This window comes from Melanostigma gelatinosum (assembly GCF_949748355.1).
Source record: "Melanostigma gelatinosum genome assembly, chromosome: 10".
Lineage (NCBI taxonomy): Eukaryota > Metazoa > Chordata > Actinopteri > Perciformes > Zoarcidae > Melanostigma > Melanostigma gelatinosum.
The window spans coordinates 8,969,234-8,993,931 of record NC_136643.1 but is presented as its reverse complement, the minus strand read 5'-3'; the positions used below and the strand labels follow the sequence as shown (position 1 = coordinate 8,993,931).

At 43.0% G+C, this 24,698-nt stretch overlaps 1 protein-coding gene across 2 annotated transcripts in view; it reads left to right on the top strand.

The window, feature by feature from the left end:
• Positions 1 to 6,824: 6,824 nt before the first annotated feature.
• LOC306783172 (uncharacterized protein) overlaps positions 6,825 to 24,698 on the top strand; it is a 52,723-nt gene continuing 34,849 nt past the window's right edge. For both annotated transcript variants that reach the window (XM_079276712.1, XM_079276711.1), the window contains exons 1-2: positions 6,825 to 6,926; positions 18,814 to 19,010. In XM_079276712.1, coding sequence (XP_079132838.1) covers positions 18,989 to 19,010 — 22 coding nt within the window. In that variant the 5' untranslated portion in view covers positions 6,825 to 6,926; positions 18,814 to 18,988. The remainder of the gene's footprint in view (positions 6,927 to 18,813; positions 19,011 to 24,698) is intronic.

Here is a 24,698-nt window from a genome sequence, read left to right as displayed (position 1 = left end):
ATATTCGGGTCCATCTGCCACATAATTAAGATCAATCTCTGTGTGGATTACAGTTACTATTCTATGTTTCTCAGAGTAATGTTATAACCCTAAAAGTGTGCAGGATCCCTGTAACTCCACAGGTAGAGCACAGCAGAAACACTGGCTGGCTATGGGCTTCAAAACCCACTACGAGCGAATAAATCACCAAATTATCATCTCATTTTAAATACATGTCCATGTGCTTCCTTATTCCCTCATAAAACAAGTATTATGACCCTTTGCTGTGACTCATTTACCATGGCATACAGTAATCGGTACATTCAGTATGGAGGGCTTTGTCTGGGACATGTTGCCGTGATCTGATGCCACCTGTGCCAGCAGTCTTTTTTGATTTACCAGAACACACTGTAATCTTTCAATATTTTCAAACAACATTTAGAAGTTTTATGCCTAAATTGTAAGTTAACCATTTGCAATATTTTGTTGCTCTCTCCCCTGAAAAAAATGTTTGAATTAGCCTTTAAGTTCTGGCTGAATTTGACTTCACTCTGCAAATTGTCCCACATTGTCAAGTGTGTGTTCATAAACATTGAACAGTCTAGTCAAAAATAGCCTAACATGCATTAATTCCTTGTTTTGATGAGGATAGCATTCACCATTAGTAACACAATTCCGAAAACAAAGCCAATAAATATACATGACAGAGTCATTCAATTGAACCCATCGCAAGCTATTTTCAGAGACATTCTCCTCTCACTATAAACCATCCAGCCACAAGCGTTGAGCTGACAGGTGACTGACAACTTGGAGGGAATCCGTCCTGCTATAGAGTTTATCAAATTAGCTGAGACATGTGAGACACACAATTTGTGTTGGCAGTGCTGTGACTCATTGAGGTTGATGTCGACATCACTTTGCTGAATTAAAAAACGAAATGTCAAACTATACAGCATAGCTGCAGGGTCTCTACCAACGACGGCATTGAGGTTCGTCAGAGTACTTAGGTTTCTCTTTTGTCTCCAATTCCAGGGAGCTGCACTTTCCAACAAAAGACTCTATTTTCTGTCACTCTTTTTTTCTCAAGTCCAGACGGGTGTCACAGATTCCGACAAGGCTGACGAAACAAGTGTCAACACAGGTGACAAAAATCTCCCTTGCCACATTTTCTTGTCATTCAAAATATCACTTTCATTACTTTTCTATGTGAGACGTCGCCACTCTGACACTTTATGAAATACTTTGTAAAAACTTCGATAAAGGTGTTGAGGTTGGTTTCTTTTTATTCGGACTACAGCTACGCTGTGGCAAGTGTATTGTTTACAATGTTCACCATCTTAGTTTAGCATGTGAGCATGCTAGCATTTGATCATGAGCATTAAATGCAAGGTACAACTGAGACTGAAGGGAATGCCATTTGTTTTGCAGGTAATTGGTCATAAACCAAAGTATTGGATCCCTTGATATTTTTACCAGATGATGGCGCCAAATAGGAGGTCAGGAGGTCAGATTTATTACATACCATGGGGATCATGGTTACCTGCACCACATTTTACAGCAATCAAACCAATAGTTAAAATAGTCCACAAATGTGCACCATTGTGTCGCAGAAATACCTTTTATTTCCTTTGAAGTCATGTAAATCATCTCTTAATCCCTCACAATTGTCCCACGACTCTTGCGTGATAACATTTCTTATGTGCTAGGGCAGGGATTCCCAAAGTGGGGTGCGCGCACCCCTGGGGGTGCGCAAGCTGCCTCTAGGGGGTGCGCGAGAGGAAAAGTGTAATGGCGGTCTGATGGTGTAATAATATTAAATATAAAAAAAAAATGTAATTTTAATTTAAAAACTGTCAGGTGGGACATCTGAAGCTATCGGTCGTAAAAGAGGAGAGGGACAGAGAGAGAGAGAGGAATCTGAGGCGAGGGGAACGGAGAGGTGCGTTGGGGAGAGACCGGGAGAAGAAATCGAGCCAGAGTCAGAGGAAGATGAGACGGAGGAGACCGAAAAGGAGGAAGGGATAGCACAGACAAATCGGGAGCACATCGGCCCATCGCGGAGTCAAGGTGAAAAAAGAGGAAACGAGAGTGAGCATCAGACTGGGAAAAAAAGAGGAAATATGATGAAAAGTATCTGTGTCTGGGCTTCACTTGGATTGGCAACGCAGATTCCCCAAAGCCACAGTGCGTGGTGTGCAGCGAGGTTCTGGCTAACAGTCTGAAGCTCTTACAGTCTGAAGCTCGCCACCTGAACACCAAGCATGCCAGTGCAAGTCAAAAGCCCCTTACGTTGTTTATATCGAAATTGGAGGAGTTACAAAACAGCCAAAAACAACTGGAGTCTCATTCATGTTGGGTCTATAAATGACGCACTACGGGCTTCATATCTGGTTACAGAATAGCGAGAAAGGGGCTACCGCACACAATCACTGAAGACGTGAGCTTGCCAGCTGCCAGAGAGATGGTGGAATGTATGATTGGGGCGAAAGAAGCAAAAAAGTTGGACATGATCCCGGTGTCCAACAACACTGTGTCGCGCCGCATCGATGCTTTGTCCGAAGACATCCTGGCTACATTAGTCGCTCATCAATTGTAAATTAAATGTGATAATCTGCCTCTGAGCCTGTGCGTGTGTGCTCGCATCCTTGCTCTTTAAAAGTGACGCCTTGTGTAACTGAAAGTTATTGAAACTTTGTTGCAGTGTTTCAGGGCGTTTTCACACCTTCAGTTCGTTTGCTTTGTTGCAGTTGCTCCTTTGTTCGGTTTGTGTTCACACTGCAACATTTAACAGCGGACTAAATCTTGTAAACAAATGCCACGCGCGAGCAAACTGTTCTCTCATTGGTCCGATTCTTATGCGGCTATGAAGGCTTAAAAGGCTCTGTTGCTTATTTTTATTTATTTTTTTTAAGGGGGGGGGGGTGCGCGAACCCGGTCGGGATGTAGAAGGGGGTGCGCGGCCTAAAAGGTTTGGGAACCGCTGTGCTAGGGGGTCCTGACCCCCAGTTGGGAACCAAAGTCCATTGGTTTTTACTGCCGAAGCCCTGAATATAAATGTGACACACTTTTCTGTCCGTTATATCAGCTGTACCAGTTTAATTTAAAGAACAGATTATTTCTAAACTCAAAGCATACGTTCTGCCAAATGCAATTATCATATCCCCATAAATACATTGTTTTATTATGTTTATTATGTTATTATGTGGGGTTTTTTGCCTTCACGGGATAGACAGATATTAGACAGGAAAGGGTGAGATTGGGGATGACGTGCAGCAAAGGGCAGTATAGGTTGGATTTGAACCAGCCGCTTCAGTAAGGACTCAGCCTGGGGTAGTAGTTATTAAAGTACTCCAAATGTTTTTAAATCTAAATCTATTTTTTCAACAGTCTTTAGGTTGTGTATTTACAATGCACTTGTTTAACTTACTGATTGTGTAAATATACAATCTGAATTAAGTGTGACTGAAAAGTGGAACCCACACAACTTATTTCAAACACTCAAGCATCCTTCTTTTGTGGCGGTGCTACTTCCCCAACACAAGCAGCGCTACTACGGATTGGTAAATTTCCCGACCATGAAATTGGTGTTGCCCTCCGTGTGGTTTTCTGGTGCCCAGCGCAGAGCCGCGCAGGTGGGCGGTGAGGCAACATGAACAGCGAATTTATGGTATTTTGGTGGGAAATGATCTCGAAAAAGAGAATAGATGTCTCAGAAGGACATCTGTGTCTGGTGCAAAGTCACGCTGTGGCAAACAGGCAAAGTAGTGAAATAAACACCTAAATGTGTATTATGGATGTTTTCTCTCCACTAGTCTGAAACCAGACATGATATGGAAGCAAAATCTCAAAATTGGCCAGTGCATGAAAAATATGTTTCGCCTGCAATGTCTCCCATTAATACCTTAATATCGCTTTGATAACTGTATTAATATCTTTTCCATTGATTTCAAACGAAGAAGCGCACCAAGAGTTTCATTGTACAGTAAAACATTTTAAATCCTTGTATGTAACACATTAGTAGCATTAGACATATGTAGTGTGCTGCAGTGGGAACGGTTGCTGGACAAGAAAATGGCCCTAATAAAATCTTCTGTAGTTGCCCCGGCTGCTGATGGTATATCATATTGCATCGTGTGTGAGCCATATCGGCCTCCATTATAGCAGATAAACTCTGGATGCCTCCCACTTCACGCTGCCATGGACGAGTTTCACAGAACACTTATTATGTTGTCAGTGGTATCCTTTTAGAGGCGAGCGCGGGGCCGGGTTGACTCGTCCCATATATGTCCAAATCAGCTTGCTGTACTTGGTGCCGCGGACAGGCCCGTTTGAGTGGATACTTATTATGCTGTCAGTGTTTTCTTTCCACTGGGTTGAGTTGTTCTGCACTGCTTTTCGTATGAGCCCCCGCTCTTAAAGATAGGGTGCCAGTGTTTACTTCATTTGTGGCAGCGTCAGGTGTCCTTTCAAGCCCGGCATTAACATAGCCCACTGTTATTGCGGTATTGCAGCAGCGCTGTGGATCACTGTGAGCACATACACTGCTGGGTGTCAGTGGTTTAAGGACACGGTTACCGCATAACTGCAATTCAACCCCTTTCTTTGTCACTCTGTGGATATTAGTCCCCATGTTCTCTCCCTTTTTCTTTCGCTCTCTTGTCTTTACAGCTTTTACGAGGAAGATGGCTTCACAGGTTCTGCTTTGATCTGGGAAAGAAGAAGAAGAAGCATTTACTATGTCCTGTCCAGTCCCCATAATCATCTCCAGAAAGTGTGTATATGAGAGAGTGTTTCAAACGGATGAAGAGAAGAAATTCACAACTCGGTTTTTCTATTTCATCCACCTAATTCAAATTGTTTTCCCGGAGAGCATTGTTTGTTTATTTCACTGATATTGTCTCATTTTTGTTTTCAAGGCAACGCCTGTCAGTGATGTCTATGCTACTTGTTTAAGCTGCACGATATGCGTTGCCCCTCGCAGGCAGCAGTTTATAAAAAGTTGGGGGAAGACGTGACTCGATGATTAAAGGCATTCCTCAGTGGCGGTACGGTGCCAAAATAATTTAGTTCTAAAACCCACTGTTTTAAAGTTATACCTCCTCTTAAAACATGATTGAGGAAACAAATAATCGTATTTATTTAAATGATAATGTATTGATATTAGATGGAATCTTCAAGTCTGGTTTTGATATACCGGTACTGTGCACAACTCTATATTGGTGCCAAGACCCATGATTGTGCTCACAATATAGGCGAAGATTTCTGTTCAGCTTCCAACTCAAACTGTTGAATATTCAACGTAAAAATAGAGAAACAGCAATGTGTGTTTACTTTTCTTTCAGCATCAAATAATGAGCTAGAGCCAGCTATTGTGCAATGTGACTGTTGGGAAGGCCTGCCCACATCAAAGACCTGCTCCAGTTTGGTGGAGGAAGCTCACATTTAAGTTTATCTTCTAAGTAAAAACCTGACACAAATAATGGCAATCAAAAGCACCAGATAAGGCTTCAATGAAACAAGACAGTTCGAACCGTTTATGAGAAGCTGGTGGCGATAAATCCTGCATTTCCGTGTGCCGTCACCATTGTATGAAATCTATTATAAAATCAGGTTTTAGAGGAGAGCTCTTTTCCAGTAAGCCTATTGTTATGACCTGAAATAACAGTGACGCAAAGCATGTTGTGCTTCACATGAAAAGTTAAAAAAGTTCTTCTCTTAACTGGAAAATCTACTGTTGGTCTGCGTCTCCCCACGTAAGTATGAAACCAACTGCTGAATGCGACAAGTTGACACATGCATGTTGTGGAAAGTCATTCTCGAAAAAGGCTGCCTGGAAATCACCAAGTGAAATAGAAGGTGAGGCAGACTGAGGCTACACAAGGAGGAAAATGACAGTATTCACTCACAAGGAGTGCACTGAGCGTTGCAGATTTGTGATGAGAAAGCTCTGTGAGGATGGTTTGTATTATAACTTGTGTTGGGTGTGTCAAGCTGAGAGTCTGCCTTGGTCTTTGTGCTTGCATAGTAGGTTTAAGGAGCTATGATTTCATGGAATTTATTTAACCCTACATTTACCCTGTATATTCAATTAAAGGCACTGAAAACATATTGTCTCAATCAGCTTTTCAAGTGGTGTTGGTTTACCAATGTTGCAACAGTTTTGGTTGTCCAAAGGTGCTAAATTGGAAATTCAGAGTAAATCTATCGCCTCCACACGGCTCTCAGCATGGCGATGGCTGAGCCAGCGTCTAGCAGCTAACGGTGCAAATAGCGCTAACAGTGCCAACGATGGAAAACAAGGGTGACAGTGCTGACAGAGCTGTAGTGTATAGGGGGAACCGTAAGGGCTTCCGCAACAAAGCCATCAGTCGGGACAACTTCATCAGCTGTAACTGTTTATTATGTATCAGGTTGTATTTTTCTGAACTTTGATTGTTACTTGAGGAAATTCTAACATAAAGAAGATGACAAAAAAATGCAACATAAAGTCATCAGTGATAATAACGGGTGATAAAATGACGAGTACTGCAGTCCCACACAACAAGAAAAAAAATAATGATGGTGGTAAAGCAACATCACATAAACCACAAACAGACAATGATTTCTAAGAGGCTCAGTGTGACTTCATGCTGATTAGGAGGAAGGAGACAGTAGTGACACACACGTGTGTGTCCCATTGTCTGCCTCAACATGCAATGCACAAAGACAGACTTCATTCATATCTCTCCTCACACACACTGTCATCATTTTCCTCTTAGCTGTCGGTCATCCCGTCCTGCGGACCCCGCCTCCTACGGAAACACAGGAGGTTGTCCGACACGTGATTAATTCAGTATGGCGGAGCTGTTGACCGAATGAGTTTTTACGGTACCGACGGGTCCTAAAACCCTGCACCGTGGATGCTCCTGGAGACCAGCCATTTGCGCCAAAGGGTGCTCTCAACTCAGGTAGCGTTTCTTTTCTGTCTTTAAAAAAAAAAAAACACACACACAAGTACACAGTCGTCTCTTTGGCTCGAACGTGTAGAGAGAACCATGGCTCATAAAGTATGTTTATGTTGTAGGCTAACGTCAGTGGGTCTCTGCGCTTTTCCTCCTCGGAGTCAAGCGGAGTTGCAATTATTCTGCTACACTTGACTTGTTTTTTCCCCTGTTTGTATCGTATCAACAGAAGGAAAAGTGAAAATGTTGCGCAACACATGGTTCAGAATCACCAGTTTGGAGTGGACTTAAAAAAACTGTCGACTATACGTGTTGTGCAACATTGTTACTATAGCTGCTCGATATAAGTGGGACTTCTAATGCCACTGTGAAGCTAGCGACATTGTTTGAAACTGTCTAAAAACAGGCTGTCATGTCGGGAAAGTGACTTTTATGGACAGCGGACGACTAATACTTGCACATTTTCAAACTTATGTTCCTTTATGTGAGTTGTGCTGCAGCACAGCGCCGTGTACGTTTTTTTTTTTCCATCGTGCGTTCCCTCCCAAGTGTGAGGTTAGTGTAAACAGTTAACAGATGTAGCGGAGAATTTGGTCACCTTGAAACAATTGTTTATCAGCACGGTGACCGACGTCACGCGTTAACAGGGAACATTTTAGTGCAGTAAGACGTTTGTCTCCTCTCTATGACGATAGCGCTGCTCAAGACTTTCATCTGCACACATTTCTATAAATGCTGCAGGCTGTGTGTGTGCGTGCGTGCGTGTGTGTGATGGAGGTTTCTGCTGTTGAACTGCCGCTGCCACAGCTTTGGGTGTAAACTTGTGTCTTCATGAAGTATAAACACAAGAGAGCAGCACGACGAGGCTGAAGTTAGTTTCCAGCTTGTAGTGTCCGATGTGTCGGCACTTTAGCGGAAAGTTAATATTGAGCGACCAATTTCTATATTTTTTTACATATTAATTATTGTCGTGAAAGCTTTCTAGGCATCATAGTTCAAGCCTTAATCTGCTGTTTAAAGCCTACTTTAAGATTTTCTTAATTTTTAAAAATGTTATTAATTAAAGGTTATTTCAAAGCAGTCTGTCCATCCAGGAAGCGATGGATCGAACCCCCATTCATTTACACTTGTCAAACCTGGACTAGTTAACAAGTAGGTTTCTGTAACTTTAAAAAAAAGAGAGCTTTATTTTATCCTATTCGATGTGACAAGTCTGAGTAAAGAATCTTTTGTTCTAGACCTTGTCTAGATGGGACTTTTTTTTCACCAATGGAATAAAGATTTCACAAATCTGAAACTGTGTTTTAACAGTTCCTGGAGTCTACTTCATGAAGCCCAGGAGTGACAGGTGTATACGTATGTCCTTTTTAAGCTAAACTTGATCTATTATTGTCTGGATGAAGAACACAAAGTGGAATAGAAATCTTTTGCTTTAAAAAAACTAACTAAACAAATGTTTCACAAATCTGAAAGCGGGCTTTAAACAGTGTTCTGGCTTTCATTTATTTTGCTGCCACCCATCTGCGACAACAAGCGTTTAAAAAAAATAACTGAGAATTGGTCGCTCGATATTATTCTCTAAACTTTCCCCTTAGCATTTACAAACCGGAAGCTAACTCCGGCATCCTGACAGCTGGGGGCTGTGCCTCTGAACCGCTAAGACTCCCTTTAAGCCTTCACTTGTGGAAACTATTCCCTCAGCATTACGAGCTCTGGAGGGCCGCTGTTTGGCGCTCGTAAACTCCGGGGCCCCACAGGAACAAGGTCGCTGCAGCCTTCTGAAAAACATCTTGGCTCAGCGTGCTCCTCTTTAAAGGATGACTCTGCTGAGAGCGCAGTCCTGATTGGAGCAGAAGTAAAACAGGATCTTCTTTGTCGCCGGATATTCCTCTTTTCATGTCAGCTGAGCATCTCTTTGCACAAACGACGGTCCATAAGTGGCTGAAGACGTCTATGTGTTAGCCCTTTTTTAAATTGCTGATGATATACCAAGTCAGTGAGTGAGAAGGAGCAGCTATTCATAAAAGTAGAAATGTATTCCGACAAATAAGCTGTACTGAAGGGACTACCACTCGTCCCTGAACAGTATTAAAAATGTTGCATTGTAAGTACTAAGGGGTGAAAGTATTATACAGTTAAATTCTACAGTGATGTGGACGATTCAGGATAAATCAGTCCCTTTAAATTCAAAAGAGCTCTGATTTATATGTGACTGAAATGTTTCTTTCTATGGTAAAATAATCCCAGTAATCATCTGTAATATTACTTTACATTAATCACCTATCAATAATAGTGTTTGTGCTATCAATAATAGCACCATGTTCGTAAGAGATCTGATAGTATTACAAAGCACAAAGCAGTGGGGGGCTTAGTGGCAATCTGAGTCCTCCTACACAAAGAGGAAGCGCTCACAGCTCTGTGTGTGATGTTCATTCCAGGAGTTGTTTTGTTATTAATATGTTGTAAATCACCTTTCTGTTGTCTGGCTGGTGATCGTGCTGTGTGTAGAATGTGCAACATGTCTCATGGCTGCACTGCATTGTGGTCTTTATAGGCTACCGATGGTGGAAAGAAAATTACTTCTGCCTCTTTTCACTGGTTTCTCTTTGTGTTATTGTTGAATATTTTGTGCATAATTGAGTGTAGATGGAAGCTCTTTCACTTGGATTGTGAGGAACTGAGAGTAAACACCTGGCATTTACATTTCACATTTTAAACAGTCAGAAAGATGTCACCCACTCAAACTGCACACACACCTTATTTGTGCTAAAATGACACTGATAAACAACAAAATGGATTTGGGGATCAAAGGTACACAGAGATTTTTTTTTTAATCACTGTTAATGCATTTCAGTTAGTGAGTGTCTCCTTCAAAGAAACCCTCTTTGTGAATGAAACACCTGCAGTAAATTGAAGTCACCGCCACAGATTTGAAGTTTGTGTGTGTGTACACATTAGTGAAACTAAAGTGTCTACTCATTATGTATTGTGAGATTTCTGATGCACAAACGTAAAAGAATACAGTCAATGGATGACTGCAGTGTCTAAAGCCAGTTTCACACAGCCAAGAAAGTTTTTCAGAATAAATGTAATAACCAGATTCATTTCAGTCTAAGGAGGCTAAGAAAATAATTTCCCCTCACAGCATTAACATGTACGTCTCACACACACACGCACCATTAAATCAGTGCCGTCACCTCTTCTCTTCATTATGTCTCACCATTTAAATTATCCTCCGTCACACCTTGTTTTACTTTTACTCCTCCACCCCCCATCTCTCATTTAGCCTGAGATTCATTTTGCGGTTAAAAATGTTTTCAAAGCTAAAATCCATAACCTTTTAATATCGTCCATAACTTCGGATGACATAGACTCTGACAGACTTTTGACACTGGCACTGGCCAGAAATGTGTCGCGACTCTACTCGGAGTAATGAGACTGAATCGCACAGCATAGGTGGCATGTCCAACCACGGTTAATGTGGCGGCCTTAATATCTCCACCATGCAGATGGAAGCCATCATGGAAACGTAGCGCCCACCCTCTGCTCCCCCTTCAGGCTAACACTACGGTATATTATTGTTTGCACTGTTCATGCTTTTTGCACGGTTAGCTGCTAGCTGCCGCCAAGCTGAGAGCCGCGTGGAGGCAATAAACATGCCCTGATTTCACTATTGGAAAACCTTTTAACATTTTACAATTTTGAAATCTTTAGAATAAAAGAATAGAATAGAAATATACTTTATTCATCCCAAGAGAAAATTTGTCAAGAAAGCCACTTACATATTGATATAATTATTGTGATTTTTTATTTTATTGTGATTTTACTACTTCTTCACTTATGAGATATGATATTCCTTTGGTAAAAACGGTCTAGTTCTTTTACTTTGGTTTTGCTGTCAAACATATGCTTTCTGAATCAATTCCAGCCCATTACTGATCGGCTCATGGGCCAACTTTCACATCCGTACCACAGTTTTGGAGCACTTCATTCTTGTTCTTTACTTGCCCCCTACGTTTGCCTCTTGTTCTCTCATTAATAAGGCCATTTAGCTCCGTTCTATTGTGCTTCGTCAGGACCTGGACCTGGCTTTCCAACTATCTCCCATCAATTATCTGGCACTGGGGAAGCTTGCTTGTTTGTGGACATTTTGTGGATGTTGTCATGCTAATAGATACGAATGGGATCGATTAATGCCACCGTTGTTCTCGGGGACAGATAAGGAGACAGGACCAGAAATGTGTGCACTGCTTGGCAGGGTCTTCCCTTCAGCCCAACTGCCATCCAGCATATTAATGTGTCTTTGTCCTCGGTCTCTCCATTACATGCATTGTTTGAGATGCCACGAATGAAACTCGAGGGAATCCGTTGTTTCACCACAGTCTTTGAGCAAACACTTTTTTCACTGCCATTCATCTAAACCCACCTTTTTGTATTTATTGTCTTCATTTTTGGAGTAAACAGAAAACACCAAGGTCAATAGAATCAATCATTACACAGTTACTTCATCGTTTCTCATTAGGCTTACTGTTGCGCAACTTAATAAAAGAAAAGGAAGTTGGATATCGGCCAGAGAAGCAGTAAAAGTAGACAAGAGGAAGATTCAAGGCAGTAAAAGGGACACAGAGCGTTTAATGGGCAGCTATACAGAAGCTCTCAGCCTCGACTGATGTGATTTGAGGCTTGATGAATCCTTGTGGTTACCCAATATGGCTGCAAAACATTCTCCCAGATTCAGTCCCTTCCTACCCTGTTGTGCCTCCCCAATAATACACCCGTTTTAGCTCCTTTGTGCTCCGCCGGGACTTTGTCCTGACTTTGAACCAATCCTAGCTCGGTTAGCAAGTGTTTGAAGGGTTGGCAGTTGGGAAAGGCATCCTTGTTTGTGGACATGTTGTGGATGTCACGCTAATGGTTACTAATTGAGTCTATTGATGGCATCGCGGTGTTGGATACGAGCTTGGTGACGGGATCCTGTGGTGCACAGGCACACTCAAACCAGCAGGACTGTGCAAACTGTCCCACCACCCTGCCCCCTACTCGCATAGTCATCCCACCCAATCAGGGGCCTCAATGATCCGCTGCCATGTTGCGTTACAATGATAAATATAAAATTAGCCACAGGTTGACAGTTTCTTTATTTTTGTCTTTCACCGATTTTAACGTCTGTACGTAAGGCCTGCATGGCAGTTTGTAAATTGCAGATCGATATTGCAAATCCGGTATATACATGTTTTTTTAGACTCAGTTATTTGTGATTGTGTACAAACTAGATCCATTTAACTGCAGGCAACTGATTACATAAAGATTGTAAAAGTGAATCCACCTTTCCTGTCTATTTTTTTAGGTATTACTTCTTACTGTGACACTTCTGGATAGGTCTTCCCAACTTGCAAGAATCTGTGATCAGTGATCACAGAGCCTCTTGAAAGATGAAGTGATTGGTCGATTTTATACATCTCTGAGACGAACATTGCCAGCAGGAGTTGACATCACAGTTGCTGTTTTCGCTAATCCATCTGGTCAAAGTGATTTTGTTGCTTTTTGATTGCGATACCTGTCGGTCCTCAAAACTGGACGCGAAGCCCCAAAGCAAACGTTGCTTCTAAAGGAGCTTAACAACGACAAAAGTCAAGCAGTGCTTTCATCACCCGGTCAGGCGGTGAGTCCAAATGAGAGGAGCTCAATGGTCAAGGCCAAAGTTCAAATAATCTGATATTTGGCTCAGTGTTCTTCTTGAGCAGTTTAGCGTGAAGCCATGCAGTTCCTTTGGGTTGAGCTTCAGTGCTCCCAGAGTTAAAAATAAATAAATAAAGGGATTTACTCGCTTGTCTGATCATGTGAAAGCAGCTTCACACATTGGCTCACACTGTGGTCATACGAAACTCTCTTACATCCAAAAAAAAGAGTGCAATAAATGCCTGCTGTCATTTAGAAGAAAAGAAAAATGGGTGAAAAAAGAAGTTCTTTGTGCAGAATCAGAGATGACTAAAGGTTGACGTGGATAATTAATAACGGAGACGCTGAGAGAAAGTTAAATACACGGGCTAAAGAGTGAGAGTGACAGTGGAAGAGTGCTAGTAATAAAGAAAGGGAAGTTGAGTGGTCTTTTGCCATTCACAGTACTTGGCAAGCTGCTCGGAAAGATGCTACTTCCTGCTTTTTATTAGACTCAGAATAGTTGGCCTTTTGTTGCCAGGGTAACAATGCACGGGTGTTTGGTTTTCCATTAACAACAGACTTGTGTTTGCGTGTGTATTACCACGGTGTCCTCGTTATTACCGCGGGGCAGTTGACAGTATGTCAAACGACACGACCGCTCAAATCTAGAACATGCCAGACAATCATCTTCACGTTTGTCTGTGTCGCCATGTTGTAAACTAAGATCACATTTATATAACCTCAGACAGGGCTGGTCCATGTGCTTCATCGTGATGTGCCATTATATTTTATGCCAACAACTTGAATCCCCCAACCCAACATTTCTCCCCAGGTTTCACAGGAATTCTCTCTCTCTCTCTCTCTCTCACACACACACACACACACACACACACACACACACACACACACACACACACACACACACACACACACACACACACACACACACACACACACACACACACACACACACACACATTCAGGGAAACATGGCACTCTCCAGCATTTTTCCCAAACCTAAAAGTTTAAACATACCTATAGAGCAGGGGTTCTTAACCTTTTTGACCTCGGGGCCCAACTTTTCAAGTACAAAGTGTCCCGGGGCCCACTCTGACTATATGCATCAAAAGTGTCAGAAAACCTGTAGGTCATACAGAAACAGAGCAGTGGGCCTTTGGAGTCAGTAAAAATTTAAGATTTTTGTCCGCATAAAATAAAAAAGTATCTTTCAGTATAAATAACTGCCGGTGGCTGTATCTGTACAGGTAAAGGACAGTATAGGGCTGTAACTACACTATCAGTGAACAACTGCCTCAAATTTGAAGAAGATTGGACAAAGTATGGACAAAGTATGACCATTCTACAGTGTTTCTTCCATGAAGAGATCCAGGCGGAGCTCTAAAAGGATATTTGGAGACCCAAATGGACACATGGTAACCACATGATATTCTGACACACTAAAGGTGTTTCTCCCTTTATATTTTGATATTATATTATTTTCCTTTTATTATTAGCCTTTGCAAATTGCAAAAACTATGTATATAAGGTCGAAGACATGGTGTGTGAGTAGCGGACTTGCTGTGCGTAATGGCTGCGACCGAGCGCACGATCGAGAATGAGAATAGCTCAGTTACTCAAACGTTGGTTGACGGCTTATGGAAGAGGAGGATAAGGTTTGTACTATAAGTACTAGCGTTTTCTGAAGCCAGTAGCTCCATGGTAACATCCGCTAGCACGTTGTCGGGTCTGTAATGTGTCTTTTTCCGTCGAAATGCTGCAAGATACGACTTGCAGCGGTTATGGCGACTTTGGACAGTGTGTGTGTGTGGGCTACTTTTGTGGAGAAACCATAAGAAATTAAAGAAAATCGATGATTTCTTTGCAAAGATGAGGATTTTGGGCATGCTGGGATACCAAAAACGGACATGTTTTGTGACGTATTTGCGCAAACAAGCCGTAGGAACGGAAGGGGAGGGGATCGAGGATGCCGGTGTTGAACAGGAAAAACCCTTGTTAAATAAATGAGATGATACAATGTGATGATCACAAAGACATTTATTATCATGTGTATGTAAACCTGCATACACAACAAGAAGCCCAACAGGCTTTCCCACGAGCGTTGGATGTTTCGTCGCTTGGTGTCGCTTTATTTTTGAAGGCTTCAGTGCTTCGTTTGATAGCATTAGCTCACATTCCACACACTGAGCACTCGGCTCTGCCTCGTTGCCTCCGTTCACAAAGCCGTACTTAAGAAAGTCAGGATTGTACTTGCGCACACATTTAGACTTTTGGGGGGTATGGCACCACTGTCGTCTTCATTTTTTCTTTTTAATAACTTATCCATAACTTTCGCTACAGGCTAGCGGCTAGCTGAGTGTCTTCTTCTGCTTATTGCAGCTTGTTAAACAACTGACGTTATTGTACCACGTAGCTTTCAACAACAGTCGCTCGATACACTTCCTCCATTGCTCTTACTTGCTGCTCGTTTTCCCACGTCACTTGCTGTGAGCGAATGCAAAAACGTCCCCATGAAACGTATCCGTGGTTTGCTAAAAAGTCCATACTTTAACGGTGCCCGGGCTTTCAGAGCCCCGTACCGAGGAAGACGATCCCCTGGTGCCAGTCTTGTCCCCGTTCAGCCGACAGCCGATTGACGTGATGTCCTGTGGTCGTCGCTGGGCCCAGTTCACTCGCAAACACGAACAAGGAGCAGAGAGTGTCACGTTACTGCTTCACTGTCACTTTGTCTCCTCAAACATGTGCTCACTCACTCACCTCCTGCCCCGCTTCTCCTCCTCCACCTCTTTTACTCCCACGTCACCTTGGACTTTAGGCCTCCATCCATCTAAAGGACAAAGGGTTCAGTTTGACACAGTCATGACCTCGATCAGAAATATTCTGACGCTGCCCTGTCAGCAGTGAAATGCAATGATTTAAAAAATAAATAAAAATGTTTTAAAGACTACACTTTTTTTTGACTATTTTTGCCAACAGCAAAGAAAAATCAGGAACACGTCACTCAATAGCATACTGCTGGTGCTGCTAATCTCACTCGTCCGCTGAATTATTCATAGTCAATTATGGCTGAGAGGCTGAAGCTGTCTTCATGGCTCAAGTGCATTTTCAATGATTCATTTCACGAGCCACGCAAGGGGTCTCTTAATTGTTGTTTACTGCTCGCTATACCCGACCACATGTTATTTTTATGCCGTCGTGATTACTCCCGGCAAGCAATTCGGAGTGCTTGGGAAATGAAGTCCATTACGGTGGACTTCATTTCAAAAAACTTTTGCTGCACGAGAACAAGAAACCTGATCCCATGTTGAGTGTCAGTCGGTGGAAACGAGACCCGTGAAGCGATAATGGCGGTGCATTTTATGGTTTTACTGTGCTGTAAAAATACCTGCAGCGTTATACACAGATTCATTTTTAATAGGACCCCCGAAGAACAGTTGAAATTGCAGAAAAAGTGAAATCATATGGACGGAACAAAAAAACCTACAGCTAACTCTGCTGACCTCTACCGCAAACTGCAGTTTGATGGTGTCAGCAAAGGAGCAGGTTTGCTGGCACTATTTTTAGTTTTTTTGTTTTATTTGTTTGCGTGTGGCAAACAGAGAATGTGAGAGAACTAAATGCCTGAGGTCATGGCTGACATAGTATGACAAGCTGTAAAAGCACAGTCTGAATTCTTCTGTGGCAGACGTATCTTTGAGGGGGAAATAAGGGCGGCTGCCCTCCAGTCGACACCTCATACCTCAGCAAATCCTCCTGTGGGTGTTCCTGCTGTCAATCAAAGCATTGTCCACATACTATCAAATCCATCCACACAGACATCTAAACCTTCTCTTTGGTAATTTTTCCCCTGGCCTGAAGGATGAGGTGCTTTTATTTCTTCACATTTAAAGGTGCGGAATTCGTCATTCAAAGCATATCTATTGCCTCCACGCGGCTCTCAAAATGACGACGCTTAAGCCGGCGGCTTGCAGCCAATGGTGCCGAAAGCGCTAACTGTGCAAACAACGGCAGCAGTGCCGACAGAGCTTACCTGAGGGGGAAGCAGCAGGTGAGCGCTTTACGCTTCCTCAGCTGTAGCCGAGGTCATCAGACCGGCGGCTGTGACTAATCAGGTGGGGCGCGCTCACGTGCACTAAAAGCACGCTAGGCTGGCTCCTTATCTATAAATCCTGAGAAAAAACAATGCGTGTGATTAAATGTAAAAGAAAAACATTTTTACCGCCATTTCCGCATCACCTTATATTACCTTGAATCGGTAAAACCTGCCATTTAGAAGTGATATACGTTTGATAAATCACGTTGTTTGATACATGTGCTTTTGAAAACATACCTAATGTTAAATACTTTAGAAATGAGACCAGAAATAACTGGCTTATCTTATTGTCATTTACACTCATCAGTTAAACAAACGCAATGTTCACCTGCCTTTCATATTAGATTCAATGTCATAGGTAGGCTACAATTATCAGACAACCATACCAACATTTAGGCTCCCTCGTGTGGCGCAAATGTGTACTGCAGATGTGAATGATAAATGAAAGACTATACGACTAGAAGTTCTGCAAATTCATTTGGCGACCCTAAATAAAATCTTGTGCGACCCACCTATGGGTCCCCAACCCGGTGTTTGGGAAAGACCGGTAATAGAGACCCTTTAATGCTAATGAACGAGCTGGAATTTTTTCGTTGGCTTTAGAGGGCTGTTTTTCTTCTGCGATAGCTCCTGATGAGTGAAGTAAGACCCCGGAGAATCCTGGCAGTAACGTTGTTTCTGTGAGATTTTATTTGGCCACGCAGTGCTCGCACCTTCTTTCCACTGAACTCCTTCGTTTGACAGTAATTCAGGTCAACAGCTTTCGAGTTACTGTGTGTGTGTGTGTGTGTGTGTGTGTGTGTGTATTTATTTGAGAGAGATAGGAACAGAGCGCGTAAACTCTATCTCGGCTTCTGTGGTATTTGTAGTGACCGACTGCAGCTCTCATCGCCACTCGTTTGTGTTCTGCTCTGTTGACACCTGTTAGATGTTACAGAGGTGAGCGGTAGCGGTGCCTGTAAGGGTTGAATAGCCAGAGGCTTCCCTGGGTGTGTGTGTGTGTGTATTTATATGGTCCTTGAAGTTGTGATTGCACAACACTCACACACACAGACCAGACGGTATGTAGTTTTCTTCCTCTTTCTCTTCCACTATTGACTCTTGAGGTAGGTCCAGGTCCTCGTGTTTGCATTCGATTCAGAGGGAAGAGGTTTTCTATCGAGACGCCACAGCTGACCATTGCAAGCTGTGGGAGTGAAGATATAGTCATGTCACATTTTATTAATTGTGTTTGTAGCTCAGCCACAATGAGACTGTTTTCTCAGGAACATTGGCGTACATGTTTGCAGCGTTTTTTTTAATCTCTCTGTTAGAAGACATTCGGAAAGCTTCGCCTGGCTGGGTGTGGTGACAGCACTGACAGTGACTTGCTGTTACATTTTAGATTATGTAAACATGCAATTATTTTAGTAAATCCAGATGATCCAAGTGAAACCATATTTATTTGACAAAAAAAACCTCACTTGGAGGAAGCCGAGAGTTGTTTTACGTCACTTCTTCTTTACTTTTCTCCACAATAACAGAATTTAATTTTTTTAATTCACAACAGAGTTCATAATTGTAATGGTTTATTTGGTCCAGCATCAAACATTGGCCAAATGTTTTCTTTCCCAAGGAGTTGTTTTAATTCCATGTATCTTTCACTGCAGTTAAATTCCCGACTTTCTCCGTCGTTGTTGTTGGCTGTGACTCCTCTGTGGCTGGTAGGCTCACTTTGGCAGCTCACCGCTGACCACGCATATTAAACACTTAACTCACACGGCAAGTGGCATATATGGCACCAATTCCTGAACGTCACTGGAAAAAAAGGCCTAGTTAAGGGGTATATTTTATACGTGTGAGGGTCACTGATCAGGAAACACAGGGGCCGTGGGTTTCTTTAGAAGGTTGGTAACCTGCAGGTCTTTGTTCCTCTCTGGCCTGTAGTGGCACCACACGTGACCTCAGGTAAACTCACAGGACTTTTGGCTCAATAACGGCGGGGTGGAATAAAAAGTGGACAGGACACCTGCTTTGATTTAGAATATGTCCCGCATGTTTGTTTAAATTGTTATACGAGCATCTATCTGGAATTCCACATGCATATTAAAGCACTTTCTTTTTTTGGCGTCCACCTCTCAGAGCCTAACTGGAAGGAATCGTGCCCCGTCTCCACCTGTGGGTCCGGTGTGATGAAGCCTTGAGGAACAACCGCCCTCTGTCCCGTCCTCGGCCTGGCATCTCCACCCGGCTGGCACCGCCGACTTGGCGGGGGAAAACTCATGGTGCCCGTCAAGTCTGCCTGGCAACGGAAACGATGAGCTCTCACAGTCGCTCAGGTAAGACGTGAAAAAATGTTTCTAGAAGGATCGTACAAGAGGAGCTCTTGTGCTTTTCTTCCCACGTGTGGCGGCTTCTTTTGTGTTGAAAAATGTGTTTATGTTCTGTCCATAGTGTGTTCAGGTGTATTCGAACACTTCTGTATTATTTATTCTCACGGTTGTGCTACATGTTTCATTAATGAAAACGGTCGGAAAACCACTGAGTTACTAAACAAAGCACTTTATCAGGCTTAGTTTTGCAAAAAAAATGTGTATGTATGCATTTTGACAACCAGAAGACTTGTAAGGAATGGTAAGTGAAACCCTGCTTGTGACGACATTCTTTTCTTTGATGAGCTAAGTTGTTACAGCCTAACTGAGAGCTGTCGGTCTTTTTTGATTTGATTGCACCGTGGCGAACGGACCAAAACCCGTAGTTTTGATTTCGCCTTTTCTACAAGGGCTCTTCAATTTGGTTGAGTGATTGTTGAGTTGACGACTTCCTCACCGCATGTTGCATTGTTTTATATCGCAGTTACACAGTGGTGTTCGTCCATGTTTGTATTTTTGGTTCTCCTCCCACATGATCAAATGTCAAGATGCATCCACTATATTTATTTGAAACAGCCTAGTGTCAGTGCTATTTCTAATAGTGGTTTTTAAATGAAATACTGCAGATGTATTTAGCTCTGTAGAACACATAAAAGGGGCAGGATCACGAGTAAAATGCTTTTGGTGTCAACAGCCAGGCTACTGCTCACGCAACGATAGCGCGGCTCTTCCGCATCCAGTAACCGGCCGTCATTCGGTCATGGATTATATTTCACAGCAGGTTTCTCCTTGCGTCCTCAAAAATGGATTCCCTGGTCTTGTTGACCGTGACCAATGTGGCCTACAAACCCCTCCCTTTTTTTTTTTTTTTTTTTTTTTTTTTTTTTAAATCACAGCCATGGTGCAGATCTGGCTCTTTCTCTTTCCTCAACTGCAGACAAAAGTGGACAAAAGGCCAATTGTGTGTCCTCCCTTTACCCATCATGCTTTGGCTGTCTAGGTCGTATTCAACTTAATGATGTCAGAGCCATTGAGTGATTGTTGCTGTGCTACTGCTCCTGTGTGGCACCATGTGGGCCGCTGGCATCAGCTTCTTTTCTGCAGAACTGCGAGCAGAGACATGTTGTTGTCCCAGCCAAAAGGGTTTGCGTCAGAATGGATGTTTCAGGCCATCCAGATAGCTGTGAACTCTGGCACAGGCCAAAGATATGTGGGATTTATTTTCTTAAATACATCGTGTTATGTAAGAGGAGCAGTTGGACATATTTCCTTTCTTTCTTTTCCTCCTACTCAGATCATTTCCATGCTCCTTCAATTCTCAGTCCTCACAAGTTTTGTTTTTCATCAAATCTTGGATAGTTTTTCGAAAATAACTTACAAATAGAATTACCAGTGTAAAAATGCTTATTAATTTCCTTTTTCATCATCTGACCTGCTTGTGTGTTTGTTCCCAGTAATCCTCTTTTGGAGCAATTACAAAAAACCTGAATCCACAGTTGTCAGTCTGTAATCACAACACATCTCATTTGGACTATTTCAATAAGGACAGGAACCTCTTGTATGCATTCACAATGTGCCAGTTGATGGATGAACATAATCCCACTTTTGTAAAAAAACAAAACAAAAAAAAACGTTTTGTTATGATTCATAACGAAGCCAAATTCACAATATACACAAACACCAAAAATAGCCAAGGTGAAGTTCTGTTGAAGTTCTGCACTGAGCCAAAATATTCCAACAGCCAGACTTCTCCCCACCCTGAGGAGCTCCCGATGTTTAGAACGGAGCTTTCCTCCATTTCGCCTCCTGTTAGCGGTTCGTTTCCCCCTTGTCGCCCTCCTGTCTGTGCGCTGCATGGCTAAGCCCTTTTCCATGTATGACAGATCATCGTTTCCCATTCTGAAAAACGGACTATTTCAGAGCACTGAAGGCCTCTTTTGTCCGCCTTTAAACCTGGGTGGCAAAGAGGCTGGCATGTTGACATGCTGCTTGGCATTTTGAAGCTAGGTTTACGGCCTCGGAGCCCAAGCTGGAACACACACACACAGACAAACTTTCTCATCCCGGCGAGACCCTCCCCTCCTCCGGCTCTCCGGCGGCAGTAATCGGTGGCAGGTCCTGGCTGGGGGGGACTCTTGCGTCAATAAATCGTCACGCGGCTGCGACTCCCCCTGCCTGGAACGCAAACAGAGGCCCGGGGCCGTCTGCTGCTGGAGGCCTCGTGTAGCTTGTTAAAACCCCCTCTGAGGCCCGGGACAGTCTGACCCAAAAGAAGGCTCATGCTGGGGGGGGGAGTGCTGCGAGGAGTTGGTTTTTAAAATAAACACACAGAGTCGCACTTCCTCACTTTTCAGAGTCTTATTCACACCGCTGAGCCACAGCAGATGGTTGTGAATTATTCATGTCAAGTTTTTTTTTTTTTGTATTTTTGGGACGAGCACGGCCATGCGTAGATTTTTATCCCAAAGATTATTCGGTATCGGAGGGGAGGAGTGATTGAGAGGGCTGACAGCACAATGGGTGCTTTACAAAAGATGGTGGAGTGTAAACAGCTAATGCCAGATAAGACTGTTACCTCCCCCCCCTCTCTATTGTGATAGATGGAACGCTGCGACGTCATTAAGCAGGATTAAAGTCTTTTTCTTTTTTTACAGCTGTAACAGTCAAAATTTAGTTTTCACAGTTTTGCAGCCATGTCTCACTGTAGCATCTTTTAGGTGCTTTGAAGATCTAAAAATGCGGGGATGTGATTTTTAAGCTTTTCCAGTGACACTTTCTTCGTTGTCTTGGGTCAGGTTTTCCCCTTTTAAAGCAGATTTTAAACATTTTAGTTGGACACGAGCTGGAGTACTGTAAGAGTGCGTATATTGAGTAACCACATTCCACCTCCAGCATTAAACTCGGAGGCAATCAAAGTCTGCTGCTACTGAAAGAGGAGCAGTTTTTAATTCTCACACTTGCCCTCCCTTCTCTGCTGTCACTCTAATTTCCTATCTGTCTCCCCCCCCCCTCTCTCTGTCTCTCAGTTTTAATCAGTAACTGTAATAAGGGCTCGCAGTGGGAGCTATCAAAAGCCTGCAGTGGTGGATTAGAAGAGAGTGGCTAGTGTCTGGGCCGGGCCACTGGAAAGTGAAGCGTAATCTTCAAAAAGGGAGATTAACCCCCGCTGGCCCATGCCGGCGATTCCCCATTTACAGGGGCCATCGTCACTGGGGGGGAGGGGAGAGGGGTTAATTGATATGTTTTAGTCCCAACCGTGAAGAAAGTTGCTTTAAAGATGACTGGAGGCAACCGAAGCAATAGCGCTCTCCTCCTATCTGCGTTTGATGCATTTGAGTGCTGCAGAACTGTTATTGTTCTCATTTATCCTTGGCTCTGCAAATTTTTTATTTATTTTTTCCTCAATGGAAAGACTGATGGGACTGAGAGTTGAACCAGACTAAACAGAGGCCCTTTTTTAAGAGAACAATGGAAGCTGCTGTGGAGAAATGAGATTACTGCCTCGTTATTGTCTTTCTCCACCACAGTTTTACAGAATATTCCATTCGAGTAATCTCATTGCCGGATGAAACAAGTGTGCAATTTAGCCTCTTCGGAAGAATTTATTAAGCGTTCAAAGCTTCGTCTCTGCCGGAAGAGGAGCTCACAATTTAATTATGTTTTTTGTGCTCAAGCTGCTGTGCACTGTTCTTTCAAATAAACAAAGATCTTCTTTTTGTTCTTTCATTATTGATTATTCAATGATTTCACGGCTGATTTGTTAGCTAAATTAGGCAACTGGCATTCAGTTTCTTGAAATGAGGACTGATGACTTACCTTTTGTGTCAAGTTTCTCTGGCTGGCTCTTAGTAGGCATGTCAGTGAAACCAGTTGCCTTGAAGCTGCTTTGCAGGAAAGACATGTAATTACAACTAATTACAAAGTATGATTAGAACTGAGGCCTGAGACATGCAGTACATGCAGGGCATAGTATTTGTGTTTGAGCCGACGGCACACACAGACATGGCTATCGACTACTGACGGTACTCAGCGCTCAGAATAGCCCAGATGTCCAATCCGTGATAGATAAGAGATTGAGAAGATGCAAGACCTTGACGATTAACCCGTAAGGATCCACATCTGCTGCTACAGTACGAGTGAAATGCAAGAGGTCACGTTCACTCTCTCTCTCTCTCATATTGTCTTGAGTCCTCCCGACAAGCGAACCGCTCCGGTATGCTATAAGAATCAGGCCGTGCTTCTCCATCTGGTTGGGAGACGCGATCCGCCGCATGGGTTCAACAGGGGACAGCCAAGAACTGGGAGGCGGGTCAGGTGGGTCTCCGAGGATGTAATCCTCCTGCTTCTCTGAACAAAACAAAATCAAAAGTTCCCAGCAGTTACACAATCCCTGTTAGGAAGGGCTCAGTGCACCCTGGGTCTCCCAGGGCAGAATGAACTTTTCCAGGCACTAATCCGAGGATAAGCTCCCGAAAACAGAGGCCTGCAAACTCCGCTGTGCTCTGAAAATGCACCAAACGCCCCACGGAGCTGTTGTGTTTTGCTACTATTGGCATCGCACCGCAGATCCGTACTGACGGTGCTAATGTGGCGATGTAAAGGTTCAGGTCGGGCCTTTCAGGAAAGTTGTTTAAAAGCAGAGAAGAAAGTTGTCTTTCAGCTTTAATATGATCAAAAAAGCAGTTGTACGCCGTTCAAACTTTCTCATAGGGTTGGGTGATCGTTTCTATTTTGATATCATCCAGTTGTGGTTATTTAAAATATTTAAACATACATTTTAAAAGTCTGGATGTCTGTGCCTGGTGCGACTATCACAGCGTAGGTGTCCTTTTTAATCTTTAATATCACAGCCATAACAGTAACTACTCTAATGGAGCGCAGAGCAACGTGTTTGTGAGTTTTTGTAATGAAGGATTAAAAATTCACGGGGCTCATCGGTCAGACATGCCACTCAGCGAGCAACATCTCTAAATGTACAGTAGAACACAGATTCTGACATTTCTTATTTCTGATATTTGTTAGAATCTCAATAATACTGACGTAGGGGGAAGATAAATCATGGATCATCCCTTCAAACTACGTTTTACGACCTGATCCAGACTCTCCGAGCTCGGTTCTATGCAGGTTGAGTACTGCTGGGATTTCACGAGCAAGCGTTTCAGATAGAGAGAGACTGTAGTTAACTGATGTCACTGAAGGTTAAGGGTGGGGAGACAAGAACTTCTGCAAACTGTTGTTGAGAAGTAAAGCTTGTGGAGATCCAGCCGCATTCTCAAGTCTTTGACAACAAGAGATGGATTTGTGCGAACGGTCTCATAGGAACCGATCGGATGCTGCAGGAAGCGCGTCCAGTGGATCGGCCAATGAGCACCCTCGTTATTAGAATGAATGTTCACACAAGGGAATGTGTTTTAGATGTAATTAGCTGTCACAAACTTCTCTTTCTTAATCATCACTCTCAGCAGCATAGTCAAATGAGCTCATTGACTTCTGTAGGACATAATATCAAAGTGTGACGTTATGTATAAATATTTCTATATTTCTCATGACAAAGAGCTATTCAGCCGTCAAACATAGGTGACTCACTTTAAAACAGGCCTACTCTATGATAAGTGTGCTATATACTACTGTATGTAGATAAAGAATAACTTCACT